The sequence below is a fragment of the Asterias rubens genome, chromosome 16 (assembly GCF_902459465.1).
Source record: "Asterias rubens chromosome 16, eAstRub1.3, whole genome shotgun sequence".
Taxonomy (NCBI): Eukaryota; Metazoa; Echinodermata; class Asteroidea; order Forcipulatida; family Asteriidae; genus Asterias; species Asterias rubens.
In genome coordinates this window covers 5,193,345-5,207,696 of record NC_047077.1, presented here as the reverse complement: position 1 = coordinate 5,207,696, position 14,352 = coordinate 5,193,345, and the positions used below count along the sequence as shown (strand labels likewise).

Sequence of the window (14,352 nt, the reverse complement as noted above, 5' to 3'; positions counted from 1 at the left end):
GTGTAAACAAATCTATCAATATTAATATCTTAATTAAAAATTAAATTTGAGTTTGATTGTTTTTGTTTGATTTTTTTGAAAACTTTGTTGTCACACATGACTTGGTAAGGTTTTACTGTAATTTGCTGTACTTTTGTTATGACAAAGTTCATAGTTGTGACAGATGTCTCGATTGTCTAACTAAGTAATAAAGGTTACGTTTCCGTATGGCCCCACCACTTTTTCACTCATTTTGACTAAGAGTAAAAGGGATATCTCATTGACTTGAGGTAAATTAGATACTACATGTATATTAATAATTATTTCATATCAAATGAAAAAGTGGTGGCGCCATACGGAAACATTTCCCTAATAAAGACTAAATAAACGTTTTTTCGCAGTCTCAGTCAGACTCAGAGAGCGGCGAGCGCAATGCATTGTGACACATGCCGTGGACAGTAATACATACATAGGGATTAGTAGGTCATTAGAGATAATCAGAGAGCCTAACCCAAGGCCAAAGCAACTCAAACTAGCGTGCACAAATGAGTAGGTTTTCGCGTACATTGCTGAAAAGGATGGTTTTTCGCTGTTTTTTTTTTTCACTGAATAATGGATGGAAAAGGCATCTCAACTAGTTGCGATATAACGTAACCCTCCTGCCGACACACCGTCGGCAGGAGGGTTACGTTATAGCAACTACATCTGAACTTACTTTATAAGAGATCAGACTTTGGAATGTGGATGCTTTGAAGGATTTTTTTAGGGATAAAATGATAAATATTATTAAGAGGACTCAAAACAAGAGGATTAAGCGGAGCTACATACCTTGGTCTACACTGTACAGCGCTGTACAGTTTGGTTACGCTATAAAAGTGAGTAGCCAGAATCGCTGTTATCAACGTTTTTCCGCTGGTTTTCACTGAACAAATACTAAGTGAAGTAGAGAAAGATAGATTGAGCTCTGTTTACCCTGATTGTTTTACTTACAGTCAGAGCCAGGCATGGATTGCCCCAGTAACCAGATGCGGAACCTCCTTGGAGCCAAGTCCACTTCGAGCCACTCCGTTCCTATTGAGCACATGGACTACGGCTACATCGGAAAATGCACGGACCTCAAGGAACTTGAGAAAATCCTAAGAGCTCTCAGGTAGGCCAAAACCTAAATATCCACTTACTATAACAACCCTTGCGTATCTTGCAAACAAACAAAATAAAGAGCAGAAACCAAAGAAAGTTAATACAGAGACAAAAAAAACCATAAAAAAAAACCAGATAGCACAAAAAGCGTGGGTATTATGTTAAAAATAGTGAATGAGTAATAATAATAATAATAGTAAGACTTGTAATGCGCACATATCCACCCTGCTGGGTGTTCAAGGCGCAGTAAAACCAAAAACAAAACACAACTCAAAGAAAAACAGACACAACAAAATTAGTCATTGAAAACCTGTGACATAAGATAAGTTTTGAGAAGAGACTTGAATTTTGCTGATGACTTTTGAGAAAAAATTGAGGTAAAGGAAAATGGAATAAAGGGAATTGCCCACAACTTTTTCAGCGTCTTGCCAGACAGGACTCAGTAAGCTTGTTTTTTTGCTGGTGCGTCAGCTTTTTCAAAGGTCTGTAATTTGAATTTCTTTTCAACCTATAATATTGTGCATGGATACAGACTAATAGACCGATCCATTAGGCTCCACCCACGGCGCACGTGTGAGCAAGAACATGTGCACTTCTCAAATGCCTTTCTGCACAACTCTGCCGCGCGCTCTTTGGTGTTTGAACTGGCATTTGGTCAGCAAACCACTGTTAAGGGGAAACGCTGAAATGGCATGGGTAGCACAAAAAAATGGTTGCGCACCAGTTGCACACCGATGCATTCCCAGATTGAAAAAAAGACAATTAATAAAATGTAAGCCATTGTCTCTGCAGGCCTGGAATGGCTTTGTACACAAAGGTGCTTGGCCTTGGTGCCCCCCTTCAAAATTTCCCCTTAGACTTAACAATGGAAGTGCCATTTTACAAAATGAAAAAAGGCCTTGCCCTTTCAAAGATGAAAGTCATGCCTGACGCTAACATTTTCTCACTTTTTACAAGGATCAAATACACATGAACATGTATCATGCGATAATGTAGTCATTTCGATATTAGTCATGACACTGCTTGGTTACTGAGCCTCATACTTCCTGCAGCTGGGTCTGTCCAAACTAATACATGTACTTGGGGGACATTTTTAGGGTTGTTCAACATAGTGATCATGCTACCACAGAGTGCATGTACTGGCCTTCCAGGCTATCGTGGGTGCATGAGTTTGTTTCTGTTTTGTACATACAGCTGGTACTGGTACAGCAGATTTCCACAAAGTACCATACTGTATGTATGAACAGTACCTTCTAGGCTAACATTGGGTGCATGTGTTTTGTAGTTTCATGTGTAAATATTTAGGTATTCTTTTTACTGAAGTCTCGCTTTCCAGCATGTCCAGGGTCTTTTGGCCCTTAAAAAATCTGCATAAATATTAATAGTCTGGAAAGTCTATTAAATCCTATAGTCAGCCCTTGCAGCAGTTGGATGATCTTAAAAAGGGGGTGTGACTTTGTAATTCAAATTAAACCACAGAGGAAACTGACTAAGTTAATTTGAAAAAAATTGGGGTTGATCAATGACAATTTTACTAGAGTGTGATTTGAACCAATGTCCTCCGAATAAACGTGCCAGTACTTTGTAAGAAGTCGTTAAGTGCATAGATTTTGCATTTCGTACCGGATTAACCTTGTGCCCACATCAGCTAGTGCCAAATATACATTCACAGCTCCAGTTATGTTTGTATCAGCTATGTATTTATTCTTAAATGGTCATGTGACCACCTTTCAACCAAATAGGACTGCCTAAATTAACTTGGGCATTGATTAATGTCCAATTTTATTGTTGTAATTAAAATGTAAATTGTAATTATTACAATATATTTTTTTTCTCATTATCTAGGACTGGAGAGGAAGGATTTTATCCTGAGCTCATCATTTACTGCGAACAGCAGATAGAAAAACTAGACCCTAAAAGGTAATAATAATATTAGTAATCATATGATGACATTATAAGTTATCACATAAGCGCCAGTGGAACACAGAAAAATACAGCGCTCCTCTCCCTATATCCAACGAGGCTGAAGGCTGAGTTAGATATATGGGAAGCATGACGCTCTATAATTTTTTTTTCACAAGCGCACGTGTAATTTTAAACAAGTTAATTTTGAAGGAGACTTTAATGAGTGTGCAAGCAACGCTTGTCAAGGTTTTAGCCAGGATTTGGTGAAAGTGTGTCAAAAACTGCTGTAAATTAAACAGCATATCCAAAAGACACCCAGGCACCCCTCTGGCGCAAACACGCAATTTTGAATTGACATTGACTTCTGCTGCCGTACATTTTACGTATCTCGTGGAAGTGTCCTGGCCGAGCGGTTAAGAGCAGCGAATTCAAACTTTGCCGTTTCTGACCAGCAAGACAGTTTCTATAAGCAAGACACTTAACCATTGCTTCATCCTTCGGATGGGACATAAAGCCGTTGGTCCCATGTGTTATGTAAACACATGTAAAACAACCCAGTGCACTTATCGTAAAGAGAAGGGTGTTCGCCCCGGTGTTCCTGGCTGGATTGGCAGCATATTGCGCCACAGAACCTTTTAAACCATTACATGGTGTGCTAAGGATTAGGTCTCATAGGCCTACAACTCAAACTTCGCCCCTCTCACCTTGCAGTAAAATACCTGGTGCTCTGTATTCTTTGGCAAAAGGATATAAATGCGGTTATTATTAGAATGTACATGTAACTTGTACAAATTTTAATAGTTAAATTTGTTTTACCAAAAACAGCCGGACACTCCGTAAGGACAAGCCCCCAACGTCCATGATGGGACTGGACAAAGAAGAGCAGCAACAGTTGAACTCAGACATTAAGGTAACTTCTTGTTTCTTGTTGTGTCATTCCCACAGACTTTGGTGCTGCTGGGGTAGTGTTGGATTTGACATGGTGTTGCCAAAATCAGACAATAAAATTTGTATTGTTATGATGTTTTATATTGCATCGGGGGTGTATTAACATGTGAACAAGTGAATGAATTACCCCTACCCAAGTACGTACATGTTCATGTATATTGTTCTTTAAAAGGTTGAATGCACTCTGGAACTATCTACTTGTAGTGTTGTGGCAGTGAAGTAGTGTAAAAATAACCCCAAAATGAAATATAATAAAATTGTGGCGTTCTAATGTGATGAGATCGTCTTATTATGGCAGGACTGGACAGCTAAGATGAATTCAACAACGATCAGCAGTTCAGGACTTGATAAGGAGGATGATGACCTCCCACCAGTCCGCAAACCTGTCAGTGTCAACACCCAAGGGAAGAAGGTGAGGTTCCAAACCTCAAAATGTGCCTGTTGTGATTGTTATCCTAAATTCAGACAGCTACCTCTGAAGTGCCATAGTTTTCGAGAAAGAAGTAATTTTCCACGAATTTGATTTTGAGACCTCAAGTTTCCCGAAACAACCATCTAAATGCACACAACTTCGTGTGACAAGGGTGTTTTCTTCTTTCATTATTATCTCACAACTTTGATGACCGATTGAGCTCAAATTTTCACAGGTTAGTTATTTTTAAATAACCCTTAAAAGGCATATGTTGAGATACATTAACTGTGAAGGCTAGTCTTTGACAGTTACCAATAGTGTCCACTGCCTTTAAGCACTCGCACCGCCCACAGATGCCTTGCCTATAACTCTGCAACCGGCAACCACCCTCAAAGTTTTCACAAGTTGTATTTGAGTTTTCAGCCGCAACAAAAACGCACCAAGCAGCCAAAGATAGAGCACGATCTCAAGATGGCAATAGTCTAATAATAGCACATGGTCCCCATCAGAATTTTTTTTAGCCAAGGGATACTGCTGGGGGTATAAGTTCCTAAGTTTGACATAACTTGTGAAACTCATCCACCCTCCATTTTTGTACACAGTTATACATCAAGCTTTAAATATTGAATCTCAAATATGGTATGATCCTTTGCTTTGCTATTAGAATGAAGACAAGTGCTGGGCCAAGCCGTCTCCAGACAGGATCAAGTCCTCCGATTACCGGGCATGGGATAAATTTGACGTTGACACTGCGGCTGAAGAAGTGGATAAAGAGAGTGGGGCTAAAAAGGCGCAGAAACGCAAGGCAGACCTTGCCAGCGTTATCAAAACAGAAGGTAATGTTTAATTTGTCAAAGATCATGTGGATTATTGGTCAAGCGCACTGGACTCAAGCTCTGGTATTTCTAATAACATGTGAGTTTGTTGCAATTATGACCCGAACATTTTAAATTTCCCATCTTGCTTGACAGAAAGGCCCTTAAACGTACAAGGTCACACTTTGTGTTAATAGAGGTCACATCGTCTATATATGAGAACTGCATATGATTGTTACTATTATTATGTGACTGACAATCATCCTTTGTAAGGATTAATTTTTTTTAACCCATATTTCATGTATAATATATACTTTGATTTACATGTATTTGGTTAGTTATATTGCATTAAGTGAACTTTTATTCATTGCTATTGTATGATTTGTTTCTTTATATGACGTATGATGCATATTTATGATTCAGTGCTCTTGTTTGATTTGTTTATATACATTCTTTTTAAAATGATTTTTATAGGATGGACTTTTTAACTGTATGACTTACAATCATTTAAATGGTTTTGTTTGATTGATTTAACCCCTTCATTGCTGAATGGACCGTTCCGGCTTTCCACTAAGCTCCGCCCACCGCGCACATGAGCAAGACACGTGTACGAGCACTCCCAATGACATTCTGCACGATTCTGCTGCGCGTGCCAAATATACGCGCACGCATGACCGAGTTTGTCCGACCACAATCATTGCTGTGATTGGTCAAATGGGTGAACGCGCACAGTTTGATTGACAGGCCGGATCAGTCCATTGTTTTGACGTAACATCTGGTGACCGAAAGGTGCTTGACCACCAGTCAAGTGTGAAGCACACATTCTTAAACAAGCTTCCGTTCAGAGGCCATTTTGACAAAATTACCTTGAATAATTTTTTCAGCAAAATAAGTTGTAAACATTTCTTACTCTATGAATTTCCTTTCCTATAACTCCCAAATTATTGATATTGGCAAATGTTCTTGGTCTTTGTTTCTTCGGTGTGATCTGTAATATTGAACATGTTGATACAAATAACACAAGCCATCAACATGTAGGTTCCGGCTTGCGTTACTTTTCCGTGCTTTCCCCTTTCTTCCTTCCTTTCTCTTCCCGCTGACCCTTTGAAGTGCCCTATGAAAACAAATAAATCTGGCCCCCATTCAATGACAAAATCCGACGTCTACATTTATCTCTTAAAGGGAAGGTACATGTTTGGGAATTGTCAAAGACCAGTCTTCTCACTTGGTGTATCCCAACATAAGCATAAAATAACAAGCCTGTGAAAATTTGAGCTAAATTGGTCATCGAAAATGGGAGAAAATGATGAGAGAAAAAAACACCCTTGTTGGACGAATTTGTGTGCTTTCAGATAAGAATAAAAGACTTCTAGCTAGAAGTCTTTTATTATTTTAGTGAGAATTTACCTCTTTCTAAAAAACTACGTTACTTCAGAGGGAGTCGTTTCCCACAATGTTTTATACTACAAACAGCTCTCCAATGCTCGTTACCAAGTCAGTTTTTAGGTTAATATTTGTTTTGAGTTACTACCAAACGTGTACCTTCTCTTTAAGGTTTAACCAGCCCGTTCTGAAATTGTCATTTAAAACATTTTTTTTCTCCTAAGGAATGTCAGATGCAGACCGAGAACTGGTGGCCAACAAGGAAAAAGACAAAGGAAATGAGGTAAAAAACAAAATAATTTTGTTAATACAGCATCCCCTTAAGTCGCATCCCCTTATGGTGATCCCCTGGCTGCCGCTTCCGAGGTTGTATCGTAATTTAGGTGTGATCCCTGCCTACACGGCAGTTAACAGTTGTTTGGCTACTGACTGGCACCCCCGAACAAAGATATTGACAAAATAGGGACACTGCCAATATAGGGCTAGATAGCTCAGTTGGTAGAGCGCCGGCAAGTTAAATCGGAGGTCGTTGGTTCAAATCCCGCTTTAGTCAATTTTTCTTTGTTCAACCCAAAATCATTTAAAAATGTACCCAGTCAGTTTCCCTTGTGGTTTATTATTTGATATCAAAATAATAATGATAAAAAAATTCATAATGCACACATGTTCCCCCTTAGAGTGCTCAAGGTGCCTAAGAATGAAAAAAACAAAAAAACTATACAGAAACTTAGAAGTACATACATCTGGTGAGGTTTGCTCTTGCAACATGTGTAGTTTTTCGTTTGAGTAGTGTTGGTTTTGATAAGAACAGGTAGTTGTCATTTCACTGTTTTGATCAGTATGCTGTGATCGTCTTCATGAGGATGCTGGAATAAAAAGATAAAATGTTACATGTATGAGTAGAATCTATAAATCTGATTTATTTTTCTCTTTCTAGGAGTAGAATCTATAAATCTGATTTATTTTTCTCGTTCTAGGAGTAGAATCTATAAATCTGATTTATTTTTCTCTTTCTAAAAGGCCTTCAAAGCTGGTGACTTTGACGAAGCTGTTCAATATTACACCAGAAGTATATCAGTTATCCCGTCTGCGCCGTCCTACAACAACCGCTCCTTGGCCAGTAAGTATTCAATCAGCCATGACCTTAGTAGCCGCACCCTCCTCCCTGCCAATCAAACTTGTGGAATCTTCCCGCAGTTGTGTAATTATAGGGTTACATGTACTCCCGTACTTTAAAGCCATTGGACACTTTCGGTAAACAGTGTTGTCCAAGGCCCATACTTCGTGTATCACAACTTCTATATAACATGACAATTCTGTGAAAACGTAGGCTCAATCATTCATCGGAGTCGGGAGAAAATAACGGGAAAACCTACCCTTGTTTCTGCACGTTTCGCCGTGTCATGACATGTGTTTAAAATAAATCCGTAATTCTCGATATCGAGAATTGATATTGTTTTAATGTTTTCTCAAAAAGTAAAGCATTTCATGGAATAATATCTCAAGAGAAGTCTTGAACCCGTAAGTTATTTGTAAATCTGTGAACTTTTTTTTTTTTTCTGGCTTTAAGGTTTGTTAAAACATTTTAAAATCAGTTGCAGTTAGTTTGCCAAAATTTGCCCTAAGGAAAGGAATGATGCACCCCATGTGCCCCCCCCCCCAACAAAAATGTACATTTTTAATTCACCACATTAAAATTTGTTTTCTTCCTCTTTTTTGCAGGAATTAAACTGGGGCAGTTTACCGGTGCCGTTGAGGATTGCACTAAAGTGCTAAAACTGGAACCTGAGAATATTAAAGGTTTGTTGAGGATTTCAGAATCGACTTTTGAGAGTGAACTTTACCAATTTGTATTCTACTTTATCCTGTTAGTATAAAGTCTAGAGTTGTGGATTTATGATTATTTTCCTTTACAGTTGAACAAAGTAATTTGTGACTTCTGGTAAGAAAACGCCATGGTGGCTAGTTACAGCCTTTTTGGCTGGGTTTTTGTGATCAGAGAGGCGGATAATGTGGGCGGAGAGAGCACGTCTGCGTAGATTGGTTGAGTAGCCAATGGATGTTTTATTTTTGTAGTAAACTCGCCATTTGTTATGTGCTCGTGCCATCTTACGCCAAAAACAGTGTTAAAGGCACTGAACACGTTTGGTAATTGTCATAGACCAAAATTCTCACTTAGTGTGTATCCCAACATATGGCAGTGTCATGGCCGAGCGGTTAAGAGCACCGGATTCAAGCACTGGTGTTTGATCAGCAGGGTGTGGGTTCGGATCCCGGTCGTGACACTTGCTACATAAAATTGGGGAGGTAGTGCTTTCTGCTCTACCGGCTAGGCTTCGAATTGAAGATACCCAAGCCTACATTAGTATGGACTGTGAAAGGGGTAACCCTGTTTCAGCCCTAGGAGTAGGTGGCAATGGCCCCTGGAAAAAAATAATTGTAGCCCACATCTTGAAGTGGCCTTCAGGCCTTGTGTGTCGGGCGACTTGCATAAAAAAAATTTAAAAATGCATAAAATGCATAAAATAACAAGTCTGGGAAAATTTTGACTTAATTGGTTATTGAAGTTGCAAGAAAATGATGAAAGAAAAAGCACCCTTGTTGTACAAAATAGTGTCTTTTATTACTTTGGTGAGAAATTACCTCTTTCTCAAAAACTACGTTACTTCAGAGGGAGCCAGTTCTCACAATGTTTTATACTATCAACAGCTCTACGTTGCTCATTACCAAGTAATGTTTTATGCAAATAATATTTTGATTAATTACCAAATGTGTACTGTGCCTTTAAGCAAAAGACAGTGTTGAATGAAGGCTCCTAGAGATCACAGGTTGAATTTTGAAAAAAATTCCAAATATTTAGACTCGGACAAGATTGGTATACCTGGGTGGTTTAGAGGTACAGTACCAAATCCACCAACATACTCCACTCTACGTTAACTCAACACCCGAATATAAGATTTGTACACCAGTCTCATGATTAGCAATCGTTATTTGGGCCTGCACTACCCTTCTTTTATAAGTTTGACACTTTCCTTTAACAAGATTTTTGAGGATTGGTACAATACATTAAAAGTTTTACTCTTGTTTTTTCCAGCTTTACTGAGACGAGGGACAGCAAGGAAATCTCTGAAGGAATTTGTTGCGGCGAAAGAAGATTTGGAGGCAGTCCTAAAAGCAGAGCCTAACAATAAGCAGGCTAAGGTAAAGGTGAAACTCTCATAATAAGACCATGTGTCACTATTGTGCTTACCTGGTTCCAATTTTATAGAGCTGCTTAATGGGTGATTTTCTGCTTGCTGTACCAGTTTCCATTTCAAAGCGCGCTGCTGACGGCAAGCACTCGAAAAGGCATGTTAACCTTCCGCTGCTTACTGTATGAAAAAGAATGATGTAACAACGCAAATCCATGGTATACGCGCAAGCTGGCCGCCTCATTTTCTTGCTAACCTGTGAAACACACTTATGCTTTAAGCAATTATTTCTGCTACAGTCAGACAGTTGACAGGAAATTTTGCTTACCACTAAATAAAGCAGCGTTTTAAAGTAGCCCCCGTTTACTCCCAAAATGAACAGCAGCCTCAGGTGAGGTTGATGCAAGGGGTCAAAAGACATACAGCAGAGCTTTGCAAACCATTTCCATTCTCTTTCATCATCACATAGAAACTGAAACCTGTAAGGACTACTCTTGACTCCTTTGCATGAACCTTTCTAACATTTTTTATAAACCTGTTATACATAATATTTGTTTTCCATATTTTAAATATTCTAACTGTGTTTTTTTGTCTGATGCTTTGAAACATAACCAACTGTTATTGCTTGATCAGTGACCTGTTCAACTATGTGCATTTTAACTATTGTATTCACTCATTTGTGAATATTGTCTGTATTGTTTTCATTTATATTTGCAAATATTTACCTGTCTGTTTTGTTCATGTACATGTACTCTGTTCTGTTTTACAGGACTCAAAAATCACTGCATTCTCATTGTTTTTCTCCATTGTATTAATTACATCATTCAACCCTCTTACTGTGTGACCGTTTAATATAATATCGTTGTTTTAAATGATGGATAAGCCTATGCCACCCTGCAATGTGACATATCATGCTTATACGTGTGTTAAATTTAATTCACTGTATACAGTCAACCCTCCTACTGTCTGACTATTTAATATCATCCACTGTGATTTTGATTGATTGATAAACCTATGTGTATGTGATATTATATATGGTGATTTTACTACACTTAACACTTAACCCTCCTACGTGTATTAATTGGAAAAGGAGGGTTACCAGAAATGATAATTGCTGCTCACTGTAAATTTTGTAATTTTTTTCATGTACATATTCTTACATCAATTTGGCACTTGAATCGTGAACTATGATTATGGGTTTAATCCAATCTTTTCATAGATTACTGACAAGTTTAACATTATCCCTAGTTTTAACTGTATTTTTCCAATGTGTTTGTTTTACATAATTATTTTAGCTGAAATTTGAGTAATACAGGCCTAAATTTATACCTTGCTATTCATAGGTCTTGAATCTCGTCTATCAGAGGGCAAAGCCTTTTTTGTTTTGCTAAGGGCGTGTTTCATTGGAAATCTTAGTCAGTGTCCGAATTGGCGACTTCGGCTACAGCTACGGTTAGATCGCGCGCGTCTGCCTATTCTTCAACACTGGTAGACGCGCTGATCTAGACGTAGCTGTAGCCGAAGTCGTCGTTTCGGACACGGCCTTACTTTAAAAGTCTCTGGGAAACATTTGGAGGGGCACTAAGGCCAGGTCAAATAAGGCCATGGTCTCTGTGGCCTCTTTGTACAGTAGTTCGAGGCCTACATTAATGTTTTTTTAATTATCCAACTAGTTGCCGAAGGCACACATTTGTTTGAGTAGTATTACTTTTTAGAATAAGTGGAAAATCAATTATTTTTGAAGGATCTCCTAGCAGACATCCTCACCAAGGAGGACAATCCAGAACAGAAGGCGGCGGGGAAAAAAGGGGCCAAGGCTCTCCCAAACAAGACGTCGTCCAACTCCAAGGGTAAACGGATGGTCATTCAAGAGGTGGAAGGAGACAGCGACAGCGAGGATGAAGCGAGAGGTCAAAGTTTACTCGTCAATGGGACGGGGTCACCTACCTCAGAAGATGGCACAAGCGTCAAGGAATTAAACCACATGAATGGTGGTGATGGTAGTGGCACGGAAGTGGAAAACCCAGTGGAAAGAGTTGAGCAAAATGCAAAAGTTGCTGAGCTTCCACCGGTGAAGCCCGCTGCCCCGGTTGTACCGCCCCCAGAGCTCCCTGGTGATGTGATCAAACTGAAGGACAGTGGGAACACGCTGTTCAAGGCTGGGCAGTACGGGGAGGCCATGGAGAAATACTCCAAGGCTATCAACAAGATACTGCCAGGTATGAATCTCATCACAGTCTGAAATTATTGTTCTCCCCTAACAGTGGCCCACTGGCCCTATAAGCCTATTCGGAGTTCCAGTTATGCATGTCTGTTACTGCTGACAACGCAATTTGTTGCTCTCTATTGACATTTTGGGGGCTCTCTAGTGACCTTTTGACAATACCCGCTGGTATTGTCAAAAGGTCACGGGAGAGCAACAAATTGCGTGGTCAGCAGTAACAGACATGCGCAGCTGGAACTCGGAATAGGCTTATGCCAGTGAAAACACGCGAGGATCAGTTATCATTCACTCCAAGTGATCCTGCTGGCTAGTTCAGTGTTTGAAAGCATCCCTTTTTCATTTGAAATTTGGGCAAAATTCCCATTTGGGGCCAATTTATTAGAGCTGATTGAGCAGAAAAAAATGCTTAAACAATTTCTGCTTAGCAAAAATAAGCAGGATACCAGCCACAGATAGTATGTGAGCTGGTAATTTTGCTGTTAACCCTATTCTGGTAAGCATAGTTTTGATGTGTTTAGCTCCTTTTTGTGCTTAAGCAGCTTCATTAAATTGGGCCCTGCTGAGCAAGTTTCTTTGCTTAGCAAAAAACTTAATGTAATTTTTTCTGGTAACCTTTTTCTGTTTAGCAAAACTTTTCTGCAAAAGTTTTTCTGCGCAATAATACAACATTTTTGTTCTGGGAAATTGTACTCGATACGACGATATAACATTATAACAAAATCAAGATTGGACCATTATGTTACAGACTTAATGTTGAAACTTTTTGGGTATAAAGTGAAATTGTTACTGTAATTTGGCCATTGGCCACTAGTGTAAAAACAATAAACTAGACTATCTATCTTTTTTTAATTTTTTTTTTTATGCAAGTCGCCTGACACACAAGGCCTGAAGGCAACTTCAAGGTGTGGGCTACAATTATTTTTTTCCAGAGGCCATTGCCACCTACTCCTAGGGCTGAAACCCCTTTCACAGTCCATACGACTGAGGCTTGGGTATCATCAGTCCGAAGCCTGGCCGGTAGAGCAGAAAGCTCTTCCTCCCAAATTTTACGTAGCAAGTGTCACGACTGGGATTTGAACCCACACTCGGCTGATCAAACCACAGAGCTTGAATCCGGTGCTCTTAACCGCTCAGCCATGACACACAATTAAACTAACTATCCATGTTTAATAAATGAAAGGGGTACTTATATTACGATTTTTCTGATATTTCCTAAATTCTGTTTACACAGAGAAAGAATCCTTTTCCTTGGCGTTGGCGACACTGTACAGTAACCGTGCAGCTTGCCAATCCAAGACAGGTCATCTGAAGGAAGCGATCGCTGACTGCGACTTGGCGCTTGCCATCCAGCCCTACAGCGCCAAAGTGCTGCTTCGTCGAGCTTCGGCTTATGAAACACTGGAAAAGTTAGCCCTTTTTCTCTCATTTGATTTATTAATTCTGTTTATGAAGCCAAGGACTCTCAGAAAAACAAACTTAATCACTATAGGCCTTTATCACGCTGTCACCATCTTGGTCATAATCCCTGTTTCCAATAACAGTAATGAATGCTAAAATTCATTGTGCATGGCACCAGACTATTATTTCGTCCTGCCTCAGTTTGGTTACAATAAGTTGGAATGGAGTAAAATCAAGATGACCACACCGTGATAAAGGTCTATAGCCACGAACCCCATGGAGAAAAGACAAAGAAGGGAGTTTTAGTTTTAGATGTGGGATGAAAATCGCTGAAAATTATTTCTTGGAAAACCCACGCAATCAGGTAGAGACTGAAAATAGTGCCCCTGATGAGATTTGAACCGGAGTCCCTGAGGTGGAAGGAGGAAAGATACCTGCAGCCGATTTCACAAAACGCTAGGATGAATCCTAACTCGAGTTAGGATGAGTAACCCCCTCCTAACTTAGGATGGGTTCAATGCGTCCTACGTCTTTGGATAAGTCCTAAGATTAATCCTAAGTTAGGAAGAGTTTGGTGAAATCGACGGCTGGGCCCAATTTTATAGAGCTGCTTAAGCAGAAAATTTTGCTTAACATTTTTCTGCTAAGCAGAAATTAGCAGGATACCAGTCACAAATTGTGCACGTGACATGTATCATCCAATAGAAGCCAGGCTGGTAGAGCAGATGGCACTACCTTCCAAACATTAATGACTCTCATCCCTAATTGTGGTTGCAGGTTTTTTTTATAATCAAATTTTATTTTGGTTTGTTAACAAGTTTTCGTCATTTATTTAATTGCAGGTATCGCCAAGCCTATGTGGACTTTCAGAGTGCGCTGAAACTAGACGGGCTAAATGAGAATGCATGCAGTGGATCTAACAGGTAGGCTTGATTTTAAAGAATGAACAAAATAACA

General features: G+C 39.4%; 1 protein-coding gene across 3 annotated transcripts in view; it reads left to right on the top strand.

Annotated features, from left to right (window-relative positions):
* Positions 1–14,352, top strand: part of LOC117301072 (sperm-associated antigen 1-like) — a 35,973-nt gene that overhangs the window by 13,157 nt on the left and 8,464 nt on the right. For all 3 annotated transcript variants that reach the window (XM_033784955.1, XM_033784953.1, XM_033784954.1), the window contains 12 exons: positions 972–1,129; positions 2,965–3,039; positions 3,850–3,934; positions 4,271–4,384; positions 5,049–5,220; positions 6,807–6,865; positions 7,603–7,702; positions 8,305–8,382; positions 9,677–9,783; positions 11,518–11,992; positions 13,229–13,403; positions 14,238–14,318. In XM_033784955.1, the coding sequence (XP_033640846.1) occupies positions 984–1,129; positions 2,965–3,039; positions 3,850–3,934; positions 4,271–4,384; positions 5,049–5,220; positions 6,807–6,865; positions 7,603–7,702; positions 8,305–8,382; positions 9,677–9,783; positions 11,518–11,992; positions 13,229–13,403; positions 14,238–14,318 (1,667 nt within the window). In that variant the 5' untranslated portion in view covers positions 972–983. The remainder of the gene's footprint in view (positions 1–971; positions 1,130–2,964; positions 3,040–3,849; positions 3,935–4,270; positions 4,385–5,048; positions 5,221–6,806; positions 6,866–7,602; positions 7,703–8,304; positions 8,383–9,676; positions 9,784–11,517; positions 11,993–13,228; positions 13,404–14,237; positions 14,319–14,352) is intronic.